This window comes from Aristolochia californica, unplaced genomic scaffold, assembly GCF_029961685.1.
Source record: "Aristolochia californica isolate CCGP_79_NKW_82.1479 unplaced genomic scaffold, dmAriCali1.0.hap1 SCAF_1, whole genome shotgun sequence".
Classification (NCBI taxonomy): Eukaryota; Viridiplantae; Streptophyta; class Magnoliopsida; order Piperales; family Aristolochiaceae; genus Aristolochia; species Aristolochia californica.
Genome location: NW_027181770.1, coordinates 1,473,637 through 1,494,313, shown reverse-complemented (window position 1 = coordinate 1,494,313; position 20,677 = coordinate 1,473,637). Strand labels below are relative to the sequence as shown.

The following is a 20,677-nucleotide window of genomic DNA, read 5'->3' as shown; positions in this document are numbered from 1 at the left end:
ATCCGTATGGAACACATTCCATCCCTTACGCAAGCTGTAATCCGCAATTAAACTTGAAGGTAATAAGATAACATTAACCCCCCATATCCAAACCATATCGACTATGGTTGATAAGCCGTACAGAAGTCATGAACTCTCGGTGGCATTAATCTGGAATTCAACCTAACAAAAACCTTACAAAATGTAGAAATTGAACAGTATTTTATGTACAAGGCCATTTTTGTCTCTTTAGGGTACAACAAAAGCTTCCTAGGAAGAAAGAGCCTGTGGATTTCTAAATGCATTTATACAAATTGCCACGAATGTCATTTTCCAAGTACACAGGTTCCAATGAAATCCGTGAACTTCCAGGCCACATTGACAAAAAATTATTAAAGAGCATCTATGAGAACGTATCCTCCCGATCTCCCTCGGCATGATCACCCTCTTCCAAGTTACTGAATTCCAGAAAATGAGTAGGCCGATGATCCTCATGATAGTAGTCTCGTGGTGTCCCAAGCTTTACACCATACCTCATGCTCACGGTGTGTTTCACCCCCATGAAGTTATAATTCCAAGGACCATTATCAGGAATCTGAAACCCACAAAAAACAAAAAACACTTAAATCTCCCGAAAATCTAAAGCAACGTAAACATCATGGGAATCAGTTAAAAAAGGTAAGTACATCACAAATGTGTTAGCCCAGGTTTTAGTATATTACCATGTAGAACCCAAGGAAGCGGTCACTCAGGAGCATCTGAACCTTCTCGTAATGGGTTGGAAGATAGCCATGTGGGTTGCTTCCTGTATCCTTATTGATCCGACCCCATTCATAACCAGTTGGGGTAAGCTTATAGGCAGTGAGGGAACAAGAACCAGGTGTGAAACTGCAAGTAAGAATGATGCACTTCTCACCATCCCACTGCTTGTTGTTCTCCAAAATGCGAGCATGTGAGGTAAGATCCTGCAATAAAATACGAAAATAAATTGAGTTCATATTTAGTAACATAACAGCTCAAGGAAAAGTGAAACAGGAAAGCATATTGATTCAGAAAGCTAAAAAATGAAACCTGAGGTGACAACTGAGGAAGCTCATTTGGTTGTGTATGCATCCAACCCAAAGGCTCAAGGTCGTTCAAGAATTCATGCTCTGGAAGAGCAGCAGGAAGATGGACCTGCTGATGAGTTCCCCATTGTGGTGGCATGCCTATACACCTAATTTCCTTGACTTGGGGATTGTCAGGTGGACTTATACCATATAGGTAGCCTGCAATTTGAGTCCGAAGATCTGCCATACAAATGAACTTCTTCAATATGTTCTTGGGCATGATGTATGTATAGCCAGTCTCCTGTTATCAGCAAGCAATCACAGATTAGTCCCTCTTAAATTCTAATCTAAAATTTTCAAATAGAAGAGAGTTGAAAAAAAAAACAAAAACTGATTGGAAGGTTAAGAAATATTTACCTTAATATCCTCTGAATTCACATAAATATGGTTGACTCGAAGATACAGATTCGTTGCAGATATTGCCCTCACTCGCCAATCAGTCTTGGACCCAAAGGCTGCCTGCTCGTATGGACTAGTGGTGGTAACAATGAGCTCATCACCGTGAACATTTGTTGTCCTTGTAGTAACTGCAGTGAGTTGGCTTGCTTCCTTTGCCTACAGTATAAGATTTATTCAAGAAACTTGGAGAATATCCCACTAGTAGGATGATAGGAACTTAAAAAGAGAAATAGAAAGAAAGCAGATGCAGAAATAAACCTGTTTCTCAATTTCTGCAATCTGTTGCCTCTGCTGTGAAGGTGGAGTTATCTCTGCCCCAAGTATGATATCACGGATCTCAGATTGGGTCAGTGCCGAAGTGTTAACATTATTTTTTTTTGCATAATCTGAAAGTATAAGATCCCTAAGAGCAACCTCAACCTGCATCAGGAGAAACATTACAACTTTCAACACAAACACAGGAATACATAATAGACAACTCATAAATAGACCGTTTGCCAGGTAAATACCCTCATCCACTGATCATCATTGAGAGAAGGCCAGATGTGATGTGGCTCCGTGATGACTGATTTACTAGGCTTTAGTAACATTTTAGCCTTCTCGTTGTTCACATGTAGAGCTCGCAAGATCAAAATGAGACGAGAGAAAGCAGTGTATGATGAGATGCTCTTCAACCAATCATCATAAATATTGAAAAGAACCATCTGTGGTTCTGTGGCCTTCAGAATCAAGTCCCCAAATTTCTCAATTTTCAAGCAAGCCTGGAATGGTAATTGCAGCTCACTTCCCTTGATAACAATGTTTGGAAAATCAAGTAAATGGACCTCTAGAGGATCCAACATTCCTTTACGTGTCACAATGATTTGCTTGGGCTGTTCTTCAACAGGCAATGATCTAACTAGAGCAGCTACTTCTTCAGCTGTTTTCCATTTGGCAAGCTGGCCAAGACGCTTCTGTCCAGCCCATACACTTGTGTGAATAACCTGAAAGAAAAGGAAAGGGCAAAATACACATTAAACCCTGACATAATACAAGGGCTTAAGAAGCTACCAAGCTTCAACAATAAGAAACTAGGTCAAACTAAATAAACAAACCTTCAAAAATAGCTGTCCAGTTCGTGGATTGAATATAAAGATGGCACCATTGATGGGTTTTGTTGTGAGATTTCCCTCAAATGTTTTGTGAATTGTGACACGATACACATTTGTATCATCAACAAACCAGATGATTTGGTTGCTGAAGATCTCCCCGTAATTCTGAGAGGAAAGGTATGGCTCGGTAGGCTCAGATGAATACAACTGCAGACCCTTTCTGATTCGCTCCCTCAGAACATACAGAGCAGGATTTGACTGCAGACATGGACCAAAAACATTAGTTGCTACAGCCCAAAAAAATTTCAGACTAATATCAGGGCTTAAACAAACGAATAAACACATAAGGTAAGTGTAGCTTTTTTTTTACATGTAATTTTATTTTAAAGATGAGTAAAAATATGTATGAAAAAGGAGAACCCAGCCATGCTCCAACAGAAGAAAGTCATGGAAGAGAAAAAAGGAAACAGCAGAAGCATACTTTCATGATCTTATTGATAGCTTTAGCTAGCAGAGGTTTTGAGCCAGGAAACCAGTTGCCAAAGGCAGAATGCAAGTTGTACGCAAGATCTAATCCAATCATAACCCCTGCAAATCATTTATTGAAAGTAAAACACATCATTAACCTTAAATATAAAGTGGTCACACATGTATGACAGGCACAAATTTGAGAACGAAAAAAGAAAAACAACAGAATTGTCATAATGTGACATACCAGTTGGAGAAGGGTAAATAGACATGTTATCAGTTGTATAATCCATAAATTTCGCTCTTGTGTACCGCTCTATATCATGAGAATCATAATCTCCCCAACGAAGCTGCACATCTATCCAATACTTGTTGCTGGCTTTTTGGTCAAACACATCATCTTTTGACTCTGCCACTAGACTGGGCTTAGACATTGGCCATCTATGTGCAGCAAAAAGAAGAACATCAGCACAAGAGCTATTCATCTTGTAACTCTTCCTTGGATGTATTGTTTCTTTCTGTACAGTCTCAATTTCTAAAGCATCCAATTCCTGATCCAAAACTTGACAGAGATCCATGACAACACTCTCATGGACTTTCTGCCACAGATGGGCTCTGAAAATCTGAATCAAAGATATTTTCAAGGTTGGAATCTTTCCATGCATAAATATCCCAGTCAGATCCAACTGCACTTGGAAACCAACATAGACATTTGCACGGTTGATTGTAGGAGACCACCAAAGCGTGAACCTACGATTAGGGATCTGGTTGAGACCAGATCTCTGCGCATTTGTCAGTTTCTTATACTTCATTGACTCCTCAAAACCTGATGCCTTTTCCCAGAAAAGACCCTCCCAAGTAGGAAAGCTGAAAAGAAGAAACCATACTTTACTGACATTACAAGCTGGCCAAAAAAGAACAAATAAATCATTTGCTGTAAGAATACACTTACTATGTTCCTTTAAATAGTGTGTGTTCAAGGATCCCCTCGACTCCTCCAAGTGCCTGGATGACATCAGTTCGATAATTATTCAAGTTCCAAAGCTTACCGTCATGCCGCTGATGTGTCCACCAAAATGGGTTCTGCTTCAGAACTTGATACTGCTTGAAATCAGTACGCACTCGCCACCCCTTATCATATGCCAAAGTATGCCGGTCTTTCTGGAAAAGAGTGTTGATTCTTGGTATCCCTCTATCCCAGGAATCCTGAAAAATACACCAAAAAAACTATTAACATCCACCCCGATTTCATTTTCAAAAAAACTAATAATAATAAATAAATAATAAATCAATCTATTCATGCTTGCTTCGTAGACATTTTGATCAATCATGTAAAATTCATTCAAGATGACAAACTAGAAAAGAAATGCACACAACAGCATGGGAAAATATCTTTGGAAAGCAAGGATGAGAGAACAAGACATTCCACCTCTAGATCCTCAAGGGTTAACCGCCTATTTTGTGACTGTGCTTCCTGCCTCTTCAATGCATATTCAGCCCAAACACGCTGAGAATCAATGAACTCACTCTCCCATGGCTGTCAAATAAAATAGCAGTAGTTAATACCAGCACTATACTAGAACATTAAAAACCAATCCATTTAAACTGAATCTCAATATTACCTGAATGTAGCGATAAAGATTTGGTATTAGTTGATCCTCTTCATGACTCATTCCACTCCTGAAATGTGTGACACCTACATCTGTCTGTTGACTATACCGCAAATCACTTTGTGGAATCAGTATGTGACCCATGGATAGCATGCCAAGGCCTCCAATTTCCTTTGGGGTGTAAAAGATAACAGGTGGGAACCTGAGAAGCAAATCATGATAAGCACCACACCAACAAGACCAGGCAAATTACCATATATAAAGATTCTTGATGACTCACAAAACAAGTAAAAAGATTCACCTGCTAGGCATCTTTGAGTTCAAACCAATCTTAATACGGGTTTGAATTTTGTTTTCACACTTTACAAGCAAATCTAGCAGCTCCTGGGTATGTACAGTTGCCTCACGGAAATATGTCATAAGACCTGTCAAAACAAATAACAATCCAGCTTCATTAGACATCTACATGTATTCATAAACATATTTCAGTCCATATCAAGGTTAGAAGCATACCTATAAGAGCTGTATTCCATTTGTTGACAATTTTTGTAAATGTCGTCGATCCTGATGACATAAGAATTTGCCTCACACGGTTTTCAAACACCTTCATATGCTCATCATCAACACGTAAGAAAGCAATTGCTGTACGCTCTTTAGTTTGTTCATTCTGCAAGTTCCAAACTCCATCCTTTGTGTTGCTAAATGCTTCTTGAGTCATTCTTATCTTTGGCAGTATCCGTACTTCGAAGCCACACCTACAGTATATCAAAAGCCAACAACTAAAGATAGGGCTACACAGAATGAAGGATGTGTTTATTCCAAATGACAAGTCTAGCTGTAACTCAAATCACAGTTTAAAAGCTAATCAAAATGATTCAATTGAACAGATAGTATAAAGAATGCAATACATACATGCTGAAAAGTAAGTTGGGATTGTCCTTGCTGTATACAGAGACAAAACTGTTTTCCCACTCCAAAGTCGTGATACTTCGTGGTAGCCTGTTTTTCATGTCCCAGAAAACACTTCGCCCTAGGTTGACTGCAAATAAGTTGCAAACAATGTCAGCCACATGCAAAGTAGTGATAAGAGTCTAGTTTAGTCCTTTATAAAAAATAAAAAAAAAAGTCTAGTTTAGTCACAAAAGGATCAAGGAAACAAGTGAAAAATACCATCATGTTTCATGAGCCTCATCCGTGCATCTCGAGGCCAGCACTTCTTATTATTATATCCAACCATATTTTCATTATTTGGATCAGGATGCTCAGTTAGATAGCGCTGTATAAGGTCTCGAGCCTCCTCATGAGTGAAACGGAACAGAATGTGCACTTTGTCAATATAACGAGAATATAACCGAATGGGATGCCTTGTTTCAACTTTAGTGTCCCAGTAAGTAATAAATTCATTAGGCATCTGCGGTGGGCCTGCAATCTCACTTGCACGTGTCAACCCCAGCAGCAACAGATCCAACACCAAGCCATAATATTGCACCACAAACGACGCAAACTGGAGACCACGAATTAGACCATATGAGTTTGTGTGGCTCATGTCCTTGTAAGATAGCACCACATTGTTTTTTGCAGTGACATAGTCCGCAATGTTGTGGTCAAGAACCAGACGCAGTAACCTACAAAATCGTAAAAGCTAGTTAAGAGACCAAGACCTGAAATGATGATACTGTCATGAAATTTTTTGAGTTAAGATATGAAAGCAAATTACCTGTTAAGCATTGTTAAGTCAATCTTTTCAAAGAATTTCTCAAACTTGGTTTGAAGCATTACAACGCACTGCCCTTCACTAGTGTCCCAAATGCCCTGTAAATTGTTTATGCCTTGACACCATTTATAAACCAGTAGAGGCGGTGGCTCTGAATCTGCTGGTTTAATCCAGTTGGGAAAGAGATGGCGCTTGTCACCTTCATACCACAGATACTGATCAAGGTATGCATCGGTGATTTTCTCCAGTGGCTCGATTTCATACACAGGGATCAGATAACTGTACAGATCCATAAACTCAATACCGACCTGCAAGATAAAACCAAACAATATAACACCAAACAAGCACATTTTTAATGTCTAAAATAACAAAAAAAATTCAACACCTAACTTCTTAGAATTAATGAACTTACCTCCTTAAAAGCACGCTGTGTGAGCAAATGACGTTTTATTCGTGACAACGCCTCATGTGGGTTATCATATGCCTGTTCGATAAGTCCTAACTCTTCCCTCTGTAGTTGGTTCAATCGTACCGCAACACTGTATGATTCCTTCAGCCTCTCAAGTGCAAGGATAAGAAGTTTGGTATCATGCTTGTACGACAAAGGTGGAAATGGGATTGGTGAGAACTTCCTAGACTCCAGCCAATGCACAGTGGTTGTATAAATAGCCACTGCTTCCTCTGGGGTGACATATGGACCATCCTTCAAATAATTGTGTTGTCGTTCCTAAAACAGAAGTATTGACATTTGAATTAAAGACACAGAATCATAGACCAGCTAAATAAATTGTGATTATTGACAACTGTCACAATTACAAAAAATAACAAAAAAGATCCATACTTGCTCAGCCTTTAACCATAATCTTGTCAATCTTCCAAGATTCTTTCGGCATACTGTTTTATCAACTGTGGCACCTCTTCTAATGCGTTCTCGGTTGTAATGAGCAACATTTGTCCACCAATCTGCCTTTGATTTCACATACCTAAGAATCATGTTCTCGATGGGGACTGGCAAGCCAGGCACCTGTGGATGCAGGTATAGAAATGAGAAAACTGTAAAGATACAGCAAATTTCAATAAGATGAATACATAAGAAGAAGAAAAATGACTTCTTTTGATTACTTAAAAGGCAAAATATATATATATGATAAATCTACATTGCAATTTCTAACACAACATTCAAATTTTAAAATTACCTTCCAAGGGATGTTTGCTTTCCAACAGCGCCATGCTTCACTAAGATGCTGCAAAATGGTTCTGGCTTTGTTCTGCTTTATTCCCTCTGTAAACAGAAAAAATTTACATTATGAAGTGAACCTAAAAGTAAAATTTGTACCTTTCACAAAAAAAATAAATAAATAAATAAAAAAAATCAGCTAAGGTTATTCTCTGGATTCCCAAATAACTAAAATACACATGCGGATGTCTATAACCTCACCTGGCATTGCATCAAGAACATCATGCATCACAGCAGCTCGAAGCTCCAAGTCAAAATGACTTTCTACACGCTGCTTGGTGACTGTCTTAGCAACTCCTTTAGAGTGCCGCCCTTCAAATTGGCGTGCAAGTAAATTTCCCAACCATCTTTCCAGCAATGGCACAATCCCACGAAGGAAAAACAACCACACCCTCCACATTGGAGCCCAAAAGCCACAACCAGGTCCCTTTCCAACAGGCCCAGTATTGAAGCGGTAATAAATCAGATGTTTCAAATCTTTACACATTCTGATCTGCCTCATTAACCTATATTTGTATCTATACATGCCAGTTAACTGACCAACATGGGAGAATGTATACTGGAGCCCATCTGCCAACTGGAAGGCATCAACATTTCCCAAACGGAACTGAATATTGGCATCCACAACAAGCTTAGTCAACCTTAGTATTTCACGACACAGATGGAAAGCATTACCAAAACGTGATTTCTTGCGTTCCTTTGTGGTAAGGGTTTTTACGGGCTTCAAGTTGAAATTGTAGTCAAGGTGAAGATAGTTCAAATTTTTTCGGTGAATCAATAGATTTAGCATGTTGTACCCCTGCTTACAAACTTGAAGTCCAGCTTCAGCCCAGTCAAGTTCAGTTGTCTGAAAGAACTTAGTAGCCTGGAGCGACCGGAATAAGTGTTTCTTCTTTTGCGCCTTTGGAGGTCGGTGGTGAAGTTCATTGAGAACAAAACACTTTAACAGTTTCTGATAGCTGACACGGACTTTGACCGGATATGATGGAGGACTGCAAGTGAACAGGTAAGATGACATTTTAAAATGCGTAGGAGCAATCAATAATAACACTAGGCAAGGATCAACTGTTATCCTGGTAGAATGGATTCAAATAGTATTTATAGCCATACATAAGGGTATGCATCCTGGCTGCAAAACTCCAGGACAGGCATACAAGCCACTTGATCAATAGTTTAACTTGCTCCTGGCTAACAAGTGAAGCCTAGTGCTATACCAGAATTGTCACATCCATGACATTTTGGAAACTTCCATAGTGGAAGCCTAGAGGGTAATAGGCTAATCAAGTGTACCTCCGTCACACTCTAGCATTATCTAGCAATGCAAAGGAATAACTTCTAGAATAGTTCCTCATAAATGGAAAACAAGAAATTTCAAAGAACTTGTAAGATGCCATACCAGTGCTCCTTGTACCATTCTGATACAAGAGGGATATCTTCTGCTCGGCGCATTCGACCAGATCTCATATTGAAAGGCCTTGGAGCAAATAAGAGTGAAATACCTGCAGCTGTAGTATCAGTATAAAGTTGAGTGCTTTGCAGCAATGTGTCCACTCCATCAGGTACTTCAAAATCATCTTCATCCTCATCTTCAGATACTTTTTTCTTGCTAGCAGATGGTATTGGGTGTATAATAGGATCATAGTAAAATGCAGGTAAATCAGGATCCTCAGTTTTTACATACATGATCATTGGAGTATGGTATACTCCAAGTCTTACTTTCCTAGGCCTGTTGTTGTAAAGATGGGGAAATGCAATCCGGTACTCTGTCCGGAGAGGGGATCGGATGATAAGTTTGTTGATATCATTGAACTCATTCCAGTCCTCATCACCCTTCTCCATATCACGATACAAAGGCTCAAACTTAGGCCCTCCTGCAAAGACAACAGAAGTGAGCCTCAAACAATTTTCAGTATGCTTCAGATATTGTTAGACACCATGTTGATCCTAAGCCAACTGAAGAAAATAAAAAATAAAAAAGTAAATATATATATATATATATATATATATATATATATATATATATATATATATATATATATATATAAGAATGAAAAAAGAGGAAATTTTAGAAAAAAAAAATTATGGGAAAGACAGACCTGGTATGCACATGTTCAATGCTTTTGCAGTGAAGAATGACTCCATATCAAACAAATAAAAATAGTTACGGTCAATCAAGTCAGACAATAACTGCCCTGCTAGCCGATGAAGAGTTGCCATTATGGGAAGTGAGAGATGCCAATTCCTGTAACTAGGGCCATTGATAAGCTTTGTCTTCACAAGAGGCTTGTGGTCATAGAACCAATTACAAACAGCAGAATCTTCTTCTTCGTCTAGTTCTAGGTGTATTGGCTCCAATGGATCCACATCAAGTAAATTATCCGCATAGTCAAGTGGAGGTTCCTCATCATCAAAGGGTGGAAACCGCATGCGTTTAAAGTGACGACGGTCCCTTTTCTCCCTTCTCATCATTATCCACATGGTTCCCCACTGTAACATTCATTAAAGCACATAAATAAATAGAAGTAAAATCGCGATATATGTCTGACTACTTTTCTTTGAGAAGATAACAATGAAGCTTACCTGAGCTAAGTATATAGGCTCAACAACCCACGGTATTTCATTGACAAATGTAATTGCTCCAGTAATATGATACAAAATTTTCACATCACGAACCTAAAGGCATAAGTACATAAAAAAATTTAAGAAAGAAACAGGAATTTTGCAGGCATTAAAATGGAGAAGAATAACTCAATATGAAAAAAGAGAAAAATAAAAGTTTTTCACCTGCTCCCATGGCATAGGCATGTTCTCGAGTAGTTTGTAGACAGCATGTGGAACGAACTTAAGTGCTCCAAGATAGACACGTTTGTCATGTCGATATTTTTTAGATGACATGTCCCCGTGATCCCTATCAAAATGTGTGCGAAAAAATAAAAACTAAACATTCAAAATGGAAGAAATATGCTGAAAATTAAGCCAAAACTCAAAAGTCATCCCCTTGTCCTAACATAACTTCAAAATAGCGGTGTATACCAAGCAAGATGACACTCGTCTACCGCAAACAACAGAAGAAGATCCTTAGTTAAAGCCACAGACTAAGGGAATCCTCGCGTAGAACAGATCCCTAACCCATGAATGTTTGAACAATTTCCAGACCAGCATCCAACCATCATCCCATCCATTTCCATGAACGGTGAAGGAAAATGTGCAGACATGAACCGTAAAGAGACTCACCTAATGATCTTTCTGACGTGTTCGGGGGGCATGTCCTCCTTCTGCGTCTCAACGAAACCAAACTTGCGTTTGTCTCCATAACGCTTGGAATTAAGCTGCATCCACTTGCGGGCCCTTTCCTCCAGCCGCGCCTCCACCTCAGCCGGTGAGAGCGGGACGCTGTAAGAGGGCTGCATCGCCGGAGGCGGTGGAACTGACGAGCCAGTGGTACCTGGAGGTGCCATCTGAGAAGAAGAAGAGGGACCGAGTCCGGCTCCACCGCTGTTCCACATCTCTGGCCCGACGTTGTTGTTCCACATTCTCGGACCTTGTACTACTACCGATACTCCTGCTTGAACTCCAATGAGGTAGAAACAACTAGTTCGTCCGTATAAAGAATGAAATTGATCAACCTTTCTACACAATTCAAGTGAAGCAAGTGATCTGGAGCTTGTCCGAGCTTTCTGTTTGACGTTGTTAGGGTTTGGACGAGGGTTTTTTCTCACTCCCAGAAGCCCGACGAGGGGTTAGGGGAGACGGAAACGAAAGAAGAGAGAGCGGTCTGCAGATCGTACTTTAGTCGGTAATCGGTACATGGTAGTCGGTTGTTTCGGAAACGGGAGGGCGCCCCAACCACCAATATATCACCAAATAAATAGTGTATTTAATTTATATTATATATTTTTATGTATACTGAATATCAAATTAATTATTCACTTAATTAATATTATACAAAATATTTATAATAAATATTAATTGGTGTAATAATTGATTTATATTTTTAGTTCTCCTTTATAAAACAGATTATACTCTATATTTTTCCGGATTCTAAACGGACCCTAAGCCGCTAACTCTACAAAGTGGGTATTTCTCGTACATTTTTAGTAAAATTAAAAAATATATTAGCCCCTAATCAGGCCATAACGTATATGATTATGTCACATGGTCTGATACAGCCATAATCCGTATCAGCCGATATGTGTCAATTTTAGGACGCTCCGAGACGGGCAGCAACTGTTTAACGATCTCAAACACAACCCTATATAAATGATTCGAATCGAACTCCAGGAGAGACGACACAGCTCCGAAGAAGCGGAGGAGCAGAAACCGTTATTCTTCTCGTCGACCCGAAGTAGGGAATTTCATCCTCCTTTCATTCATCTGCCTTCGCCGATTAGTTGCCAAATTCATTACAAGGCTTTCCTGGTGTCCGTCGTAAACCCTAAACTTGAAAATATCTGAAAATTAACGTCAAGGCTTCCGTGTGAGTGCGAAAGTTGGGCAGATGGCGACGTTTGAGCTATACCGCAGATCAACCATCGGCATGTGTTTGACGGAAACCTTGGACCAGATGTTCTCGAATGGTACCCTCAGTCCTGAACTCGCGATTCAAGTGCTCGTACAGTTTGACAAGGTGAGTCCGGAATTACTGAACTGCGGTGAGATTGCAAGCTTGCGATATCGCTTGGTTTCCACTTCATTCTGACTTCTTTCTTTATTTATTTTTTTTGTTTGTTTGTTTGTTTGTTTGTTTCTTCCTCTTCTCTTTTTTTGTTTTGTTTTATTTTTTATTTTTAATAATAATTGTTATTATTTTTATGATTACAGTCTATGACGGAAGCGCTGGAAACACAGGTGAAGAGCAAAGTCTCCATCAAGGTGTGCTTGTTCATCTTTTGATTCTTTATGTTTTCAACTTTGTTTTCATCTCGCCCTTATCTCCTCCTTGAACTCTGGGTTGGTCATGTATTTATGATGTCTCGCTCTCTGGCCTTATTTCTTTGCTCTTTTGCATCATTATGGTAGATAAATTTTAGCAACTGTGACTCATATACATGAAATATCATAAAGTTAAAGAATGTTTTTGGCTCGCATTCAATGTTGACTGCTTTTTGCCGTCTTTGATAGTTAGATTCGTGCTGCATCCTTTAATTAGTTGTTGTGTACTTGATCTACTTTTAGTTAAATGATTGTCAACGCTGCTATGCCTATTGTTGTTCCATTATGTGTAATCTTCTCCACTGAACTGCAAATATTTAATTAGGAAAACTTAAACATTGAAATGGAAGTGCAGATTTAACTCTTCAAATGGTGAAAAATTTCGGCTTTTCCTTATTGGAATATGTTATAGATTTGATTCTTTATGTTTTCAACTTTGTTTTCATCTCGTCCTTATCAAGTCACGAGAAATGTTCACCTTCACCAATGTTGAAGGGGCTAAGGCCCCTTCTGAATACCTATTACTGTAGGGACAAAGAGAGGGTTAGTGCTTCATCTTGTTTGAATTATTTCAAAATAAAGTTTTTTTCCCTTCAAGTAGCAAGTAATTATTAGGAAAGCCAGAACAAAGTCTTCTTTTTGACTCCTCTGGCTGTGGACATCTCTTAGGATGTTTAACTATCTGACTATCATGATAATCCAAGAGCTGGGGCCCTTACTACTTACATTCCTGCCAACTAAAACAAAAAATTAATAAGAAGTTTGGAGTAATTTAAGGATCCTTCACTTGTAAATGGCTATTTCAACAAATCAGAAAGTTGATTTTTAAAGAGTATACCCTTAATAAGGTGCCCAGTGAAATTTCTAACTTGTTCAAGTGGACCACAATATTAGTACTCGATTGTGAAATATGGGTTGCACAGTTTGAAGCCTGTTTAATATGATCCTTGATTTCAGGCATGAACAAAGACCTATCATTCCACAATAAAAATCCGTGACAGGTTGTTAATGAATTGCATGTTGTGCTCCTATATTTTTTTCTTTTGTCCTTTTCTCTTTCTTTCACATAGAACCTATATAACCAGAATATGAATAACTACCTCCCTTAATTATTACTCTTGCAGTTAAGAAGAAAGCAATTCCTATACTTCTAGGAGTTTTATGAAACATGAACCCACTTTTAGAAACTTTTCATTCAAGAGAATCTTGTGATTTAAAAAGGTTTGCAAGGTAAAAGTATTTTGCAAGTTCTGACATGTGTTTGGGTAAATGTTTAAGTCATTTTTTGGCAGGAAGTGTACAAACCATTTATGACATATAAACTTGATCTCTTCTTCTTATTTCTGAAAAAAGCATATAAATTCAATCTACCGATAGAAGATTTAAGCAAATATGCTTTATCTTGGTAGAAGGAAAAGCATTGCTACAGTTTTAATATTGGGATATTCCTTAATCAGTTTTGAGTTCCATGCTTTGCTTTTGTTTTTCTTAAAACTAGCAACTGGACCCATCTGATGAACAGGGTGAAATTCCAAAATGAATAAAAATTTTCTGTAAAACAAATAACTATAAAATTCTATAGTGAGAATATTTAAATTGGATAAATAGATTAGAATTAATGGTAACGGTTAGTTTTTATGGTTGATAGGCTTATTAAGTCTATATGACATCTAAAGGAATAACTTCAGAACCCATTTTGATAGAAGTTAGAAAAAAAAATTTGGTAAAGATGAAGAAAATTCTAGGCAAGTTTTGGAGAGGAGCATATGATTATATGTACATAATTTTCATGAATGAATGTTGTTCTTTGAACTTGCTTGAATAGAATGGCTCCTTTCCAAGGAGGACAAACTTGGAACTACTATTTACTTGTGCTTCTGTACGGAGATGGGAAACAAACTACCCTTCATGACCAAGGTCCATGATAGGCATTTTGGATCTTTATGGGATAACCAAGATAACAATGTCAATACAAAGATAAGGCAAGATAAAAGGGATGAGATTGTTGTTATTTTTAAGGAAGTTCAACAGAGGCCTGTGCTTGTCACAGAGCTACTGCAATCAATATACCTTTTTTTTACCATAGCAAGACCTGTCATTAGCTTGTTGATACTGACATGTTTTACAATGATGCTTATCATTTATTTCCCTCAATCATTCGCTGGAGTGCTCGGGTTCTTGTGTTATTGTGTCGTGTTTTTTTTATGCTTTGATTATGAATTGATACAACTTACTGAAATGATACCAGTGACCTTGCATGGTCAAAGACGAACAAGCACAAACAGCTGGGTGAATTTGTTATCTATGATTTTCTATACTTCCTATGTTGCTTAAACTGTTAAAAGCTTCTCATTTTTAAGATAGAATTTTATTTTGAAAATTTCTTCCCCAGGGACATCTTCACACATACAGGTTCTGCGATAATGTCTGGACATTCATCTTACAAGATGCTTTTTTCAAAAATGAAGAAATTCAGGAAAACATTGCGAGTATGAAAATAGTTGCCTGTGACTCCAAGCTGCTGACACAGTAGACGAGATGTGTATGGGAACTCCCTCGAGCCAGGTGCATTCAAAACCAGACTTGTATCTGATTTTTTTGTACAAATGAATTGGATTTGAGTATAAAATTGAGAATGCTTTCATGTGAGTGGATCCAGGCTTAAGTACGTGCGTGCAATAGCTGATTGATGCTAACAATTGGCAAGGAGTTGCGTGTTTTATTTCCATGAAGTTAGTCAGGTTGACCTGCTCCAAGTTCGTTCTCCTTTTGCTCGAAATATGCGAAGTGGACAAAATTTATGAACCCTATTTATAATTTGAAGCCTCTGGACTGAAATTTGGCTCCTCCACCCAAAATCGTCTCTTCTTCTTGCATAGTTTCACCGAATCAACTCTGCATCACAAGACCCAGGGAAAGAGGATTGTAATGGAATTTGTGAAGTCAAATTCACTGTATTTATTTCGTGTAATTCAAATAGCAGGGACTGACTCGCTCAGCCTGAAATCTAATTGCAAGTTTCAATTCCACCTGTCAAATTCACTGGCGCAAACGCATGCACCGAAGTTATATTGTTATCTAACCATTCTCAACTGAAACCAAGTTATAAACACAAGATTTTTAGCAATCGTACGATCAATCGACAATAATAGAGTTACATGCAATTTTGAGAACATCTGGGTGTCCTCGTGGCCTCACATCAAAACTCAAATGAAGATGTTTTGATGGATCCGGTACAACTACCAGAAGAAGTGTAGGAACTCCCACTTGAACCATCCACTGGAGCTTGATTTAAGCGCTCTAGGACCAAAGACCTCCGCTTTTGAAGCTTAATTGAGAAAGTGGTCGTTTCCAAAACTAAAGGAACCTGTGGAAAAACTGGTTCAGTAATGGCGATGGGATCAAGCAAAAGAAGCAATAATCTTGGATATGAATTCACCGTTCAACAAGAGTATATAATTTATCTGATACTAGCTATTTGAATAAGGAACTCTCATGACAGATAAACAAAACAAAGCAAAAAGATAAAAAAAGAGAAATTTGAGTCTTTTAAGAAGCTGATGATTACCTGTGTATTGATCCGATCGACTTTATGAACACGAAGAAGTCCAATCATGTCTTGATAATCGGTTAGGAGTTCTGCCAGCTCTTTGTCCTCATCTGGTTCAAAAGAGTTCAAGAAGAAACTTGGAGTAAGGATATTAACATGACAAAGGGTTCAAGAACAGGCTGGATGAGGTCATCCAACAGGGATTTTAGGTACCATTTCAATATGGAAGAGAGTTTCCTAACTTGGAAACTCATGATCTAACAGTTCCAGCTAACAAAATAAGCAGATCGTATTTTGACCTTAATTGATTCATATGTTTTCCAAGATAAAACTAGAAGTGAACATTCAATTTGACAAGGGCTATGAAGGGGTTGGGAGTGGCAAGTCCGATCAGGATTTTTTTTTTTTTGTTAAGTTGAAATTTGGGGTTTGGCATGTCAAAGGACAACAAAAAAGAGTGACTCAATGCAACGAGAGGTAAGAAGATGATAGGGAAGACCAGGAAAGAAAACAAGAGAAGGTAAGCACTGGAAGGACAATACCAAAATGCCAAGAAGGAAAATCTCAAGCCTATCAGGAGAGTTCACCGTGCTGTAGTATGAACAAGCAGCACAAATCTAAGACATAAGCAGATGACATTGTCTCAGATTTCTCACTAAAAGATGGAAGGGGACCAAAGAGAATTTTCAACAGAAACACAGTTGTAACTTGCCAATTTTTACACCAGTAAGTTGTGATCACCTGTCCAAGTGCAAATAACAACAGATTTCTTCTTAACAATAAAAAATAAAAGCAGTTTTGCCACGTGTTAATGACAACTGAACTTAAAAAATATAATATTAAAAAAGCTTTATCTGTGAACAACAAACACTAGTTATCAGGTAACTGGTCTTTCAGTAGTAGCATATAGTAGGTTGGTATAGAAATCTATTAACATTTGGTCCAAAACTAGGATCTAGTACCAAATTACATACCAAATCAAGACACATGGACAGCTTTAATAAAGCCATAACTGAAGCATGCAAATAAGTAAATTTTTTGAATAAATACCTGGAATTGCCTTGACAGATAGTAAAGTATCTGACAAATGTTGCAGTCTCTTGGACATGCAAGGCAGCAAGATGGAAGGAGGAAAAGAAATTACAGCAACTGCATTGGAAGATCGTATCATGCTTCTTAATGATCTGACAAAGGAAAGTATATCCCAATCCTACAATGTTACAGACATGAATAGACCAACTCTTAAAACTCCTCACCGAAGTGTGTTGCAGGACTGTACAAGCATATCACCAAAATATACTTGACTCTAAGATCATCCTTATCCCATGATGCAGAAAATATCATATACACACACAAAAACCTTGTCGAAAAATAGGAAAATTTGCCTCAATTATGGACTTATGGTCCCACAACTTGTTCTTGTGGAGATTGCTCACCTGACATAGAACATCTGCTTAAATGTGGACCCACTATATCAATGCAGGGGTTCATTAAGGTGAGTCTCACGATAGATAAACAGGCCACATTAAGATAGCAGGCCTGCATGACGATGTTATAAATGAGGCATAAAGACCTTTTCGTCTGTTAAGTTCATTGTATTCTCAGGATTGTACATCTTTCCTCAGGACTTTTTCTTAATGAATCCACTCTTCTGATTTTGATAAAAAGTAGACTAACAGAAATAGGCCACAAGGGCGTGTTTCTAATTTGAGCCTCTTTGTTCCATGAACAAAAATGGGAATCTTTTTACCGCTTTATTATACATGTCTCAGTTTGTTTTTAAAGGAATTCACTGGATTAACTTTTTAATAGGGGTGTGCGTGGAGTTAAGTGTAAACAACCCTTCATGAAATGCAAAATAGAAAAAAGTTCATGCTGAATCAAGTGGAAACATACCATGTTGGCAAATCCACATTGTGGTGCACAAAGAGACTGTATGGCTATACGGGCTGCAGACCCTGTTCCACCACTCTCATTTCTGGGAGTGAAACACAGTGGTACAGGATGAATTAATACATATTAAACATAACCGATAAGCAATTAAAGTTCTGTTCATCCTCTTCAAGACGTCTGAATAGGTATAGAATCCACAATGTCATAATTGCTTATCGGTACAAAAGTAAGTTCAAAGAATGAATGAGCAAGTTCCGACAAAAGTTCACGTATCAGTGTAGTAACTTAATCTTCATACCTTGGATATTGAGCTAAAAGTCCGGAACAACGATCCTGAAGAAGTGAAAGACTTGAAGAATCTTGGATGCTGATGCAATCAACACTCTGAGCTGCAACCATTTGCCTTCCTAGGGGTTTTCTCAAATCAAAATCACTGCAATACTCCACACTGTTATCTGCAAAATTGTATTGTCATCCTTCCGACCTTCAAACACACTCTTTGTTTCTCGAACAAGAGCAAGTACTAGCATGGTTATATTCATTATGCTAATTAAAATAAAAAAGATGCATCTCCAGCAAACTGAATCACTCTTCGTGCAAGTTCTAGAAGCCTCCTTATTTCATACATACTGCATGACTCCTAAATAAATAGAGATTTGTGGGTTAGACAACAAAGGATACTCGAGTAAATAGAGCAATACCGATCAGTTGAAAACAGGCTAACAGAAGTTGAATATAGTGGACACACCAAATGAAAAATATTTTGATTTTTTTTTACGTATTTACTTTCATCATTATCTCGAAATATCATCTACCTGGTTTAAAATGTATTTCTTCATGTTAACAACTTGAACTGCTATGTAACATCACATAGATTGATAGATATGGAACAAAATGGTGAATCTTTCCTTATTAAATAGTTAATTCGCGCAATCTGTCTCATTAAGTGTCCATTTTTCTCAACCGTGAAGTTTAAAATCAAGTTCATATGTAGCTGATTTTGTCCATCCATCCACCAGGCACTTACACTATAATTTTGGAAAAGACTCTAGTATGATAAAGTGTAAACCCAAAATAACCAATATGAACAGAAAGAAAGCAGCACCTTCTTGACAGTATACCTCTTTTGTTTCCAACAATCAGCTGCTCCCCGAAGTATTTCTTGTATTGCCAAGCAATTCTCAATGCTTTCTCCTGGATCTCCAACAAAATGCATACAAGTTTGAGACAGTAAAATCAGTCGGATAAATAAAACAAGATACAACTTTGGAAGAAAGAGTATTACCTGATCAGGATCCTGATTCGGAAACTGTTCCCGTTTCTCATCTTTTGGGGCTACCAGACTTGGCAAAGTGCCAAGAAAAGCTCTTGGTTCTTTTACAGGGCTTGCATAGAGAAGTGGTTGATTGTGCACCATGCCTTGTGACATAAAGTTCCTCAACAGGAGTAGATGATGAGGTGCCTCAGGATCCTCCATGATCATCACTACGGTTCCCAGAGATAGCCCACCTCCTAAAATTTCTAAAAGTAGTGGTTAAAGAAGCCAAAAATAGGGGGAGTAAATAAGACAACCTAAAAAACTCGAAATACCCTACTTCACCATTCTGGCATTGGCTTCTCTTACTGTCATGACCAAACTTCCTAGGCAGAGAAAAAAGCCGCTCGACTATTGTAGTTGACGAAACGGATGGCCTGAAAAATAACGTGAGAAACGGTATCATATCGTGTAGTCCTTTATGTTCGCCCGTATAATCCACAGTTAAAACTTTGTCGATATTTCCAAAAGAAAGGATACTATCGAGGTCTGCAATTCCAGAGGAGACGAGATTTGAACCATTGGCTCCATGTTTAATACCAGGGGTCCGAGTTGGGACTCCAGATAACGTGCGAGAGAAACTACTCGTTTTGGCTCTTGTGAAAGACATTGCTTTACCAAGAAAAGCAGAAACTTTGCTTCATTCAATTGCAAGTCACCGACGACAGAGAAGACCCTGTAAGTAAAAATTGGATATGTTGCCTCATGAGCATATATGTAATTACTTTACTCATATTTGTTCACTGATATTTATTCAACATAGTACTCCGTTTTTTTTTTTCTGGAGGAAGAAACCGAGCAATAAAAGAATGGAACATAACAGAAAGCAGTAACAAAAAAAAAATCCTCTCTCTTGAAGAAAGAAAGAAGCAGACAATATCTCCTGCTTCCAATCTCAAACATACAGGTGCTAACTAGTAGAACTAAGACGCCGTATTTTTATTGACAGAGATGTGGTTCTTCAAAAAGCTCGTACCTGTGATGATTTTTCGTATGGCGGAACTTTAATTAATTGAAGTTCGTAACTGAGAGAGTTCGCAGAGTATTGGGGGAGAGCTGCGATATAGAACTCGTGATCAGGAACAGGAAGAGGCAAGCATGGGTCACCACCCGACGGAACGAAGAGCAACGACGGCTTTGGGCGTCGAACCCCTACAGCCTACAGTACTACTCGTCCTCAGTCGAAATGGTCTGATAGGTTTTTGGGCAATCCAGTCAGTCCAGACTGCTCAACACTTAGCCCAGACTTGCGGCCCATTCTGGCCCAGACTCTGATCCAACACCAATTAACTACAGTCTACACCCACCATGAACTTCCTTCTCTTCCATGGAAATTCCCAAGGAAAGAGTTTACCAGAAGGCTATCAATCCTTCTAAATT

General features: G+C 38.3%; 3 protein-coding genes across 3 annotated transcripts; 1 reads left to right on the top strand and 2 right to left on the bottom strand.

The window, feature by feature from the left end:
- Positions 1-124: 124 nt before the first annotated feature.
- Positions 125-11,411, bottom strand: LOC137965181 (pre-mRNA-processing-splicing factor 8A-like). The gene is made up of 26 exons (XM_068811575.1): positions 10,842-11,411; positions 10,392-10,515; positions 10,188-10,280; positions 9,704-10,094; positions 9,004-9,478; positions 7,809-8,599; positions 7,567-7,652; positions 7,212-7,394; positions 6,783-7,097; positions 6,374-6,678; positions 5,827-6,281; positions 5,569-5,695; positions 5,170-5,411; positions 4,958-5,081; positions 4,669-4,858; positions 4,476-4,583; positions 3,999-4,252; positions 3,294-3,913; positions 3,060-3,166; positions 2,582-2,836; positions 1,997-2,470; positions 1,746-1,907; positions 1,446-1,643; positions 1,051-1,329; positions 702-944; positions 125-574 (listed from the first exon to the last, which is right to left on the bottom strand). Exons 1-26 carry the CDS (start codon positions 11,138-11,140, stop codon positions 383-385), a joined length of 7,092 nt encoding a protein of 2,363 aa, XP_068667676.1. The 5' UTR covers positions 11,141-11,411; the 3' UTR covers positions 125-382.
- Positions 11,412-11,905: 494 nt separating this feature from the next.
- LOC137965105 (transcription initiation factor IIA subunit 2-like) lies at positions 11,906-15,537 on the top strand. Its single transcript, XM_068811529.1, has 4 exons — positions 11,906-12,234; positions 12,429-12,479; positions 14,932-15,104; positions 15,199-15,537. The coding sequence occupies exons 1-3, from the start codon at positions 12,106-12,108 to the stop codon at positions 15,070-15,072; spliced, it is 321 nt and encodes a 106-aa protein (XP_068667630.1). The 5' UTR covers positions 11,906-12,105; the 3' UTR covers positions 15,073-15,104; positions 15,199-15,537.
- Positions 15,538-15,570: 33 nt separating this feature from the next.
- Positions 15,571-20,472, bottom strand: LOC137955310 (elongator complex protein 4). The gene is made up of 9 exons (XM_068802204.1): positions 20,274-20,472; positions 19,778-19,973; positions 19,268-19,503; positions 19,104-19,176; positions 18,281-18,437; positions 17,986-18,067; positions 17,140-17,299; positions 16,108-16,199; positions 15,571-15,906 (listed from the first exon to the last, which is right to left on the bottom strand). The coding sequence occupies exons 2-9, from the start codon at positions 19,905-19,907 to the stop codon at positions 15,739-15,741; spliced, it is 1,098 nt and encodes a 365-aa protein (XP_068658305.1). The 5' UTR covers positions 19,908-19,973; positions 20,274-20,472; the 3' UTR covers positions 15,571-15,738.
- Positions 20,473-20,677: the final 205 nt, after the last annotated feature.

Bases quoted from the DNA above. Each gene is read 5' to 3' on its own strand.
- LOC137965181 (XM_068811575.1), bottom strand. From the start codon at position 11,140: ATGTGGAACAACAACGTCGGGCCAGAGATGTGGAACAGCGGTGGAGCC. The intron at 8,600-9,003 runs GTATGGCATCTT...GTTCACTTGCAG, and splicing joins GAATGGTACAAGGAGCACTG to TCCTCCATCATATCCGGTCA. The intron at 5,696-5,826 runs GTATTTTTCACT...ACTTATTTGCAG, and splicing joins GAGGCTCATGAAACATGATG to TCAACCTAGGGCGAAGTGTT.
- LOC137965105 (XM_068811529.1), top strand. From the start codon at position 12,106: ATGGCGACGTTTGAGCTATACCGCAGATCAACCATCGGCATGTGTTTG. The intron at 12,235-12,428 runs GTGAGTCCGGAA...TTATGATTACAG, and splicing joins TGCTCGTACAGTTTGACAAG to TCTATGACGGAAGCGCTGGA. The intron at 12,480-14,931 runs GTGTGCTTGTTC...TTTCTTCCCCAG, and splicing joins AGAGCAAAGTCTCCATCAAG to GGACATCTTCACACATACAG.
- LOC137955310 (XM_068802204.1), bottom strand. From the start codon at position 19,907: ATGTCTTTCACAAGAGCCAAAACGAGTAGTTTCTCTCGCACGTTATCT. The intron at 18,438-19,103 runs GTATACTGTCAA...ACAATTTTGCAG, and splicing joins GATTGTTGGAAACAAAAGAG to ATAACAGTGTGGAGTATTGC. The intron at 18,068-18,280 runs GTATGAAGATTA...TTTCACTCCCAG, and splicing joins CTTTTAGCTCAATATCCAAG to AAATGAGAGTGGTGGAACAG.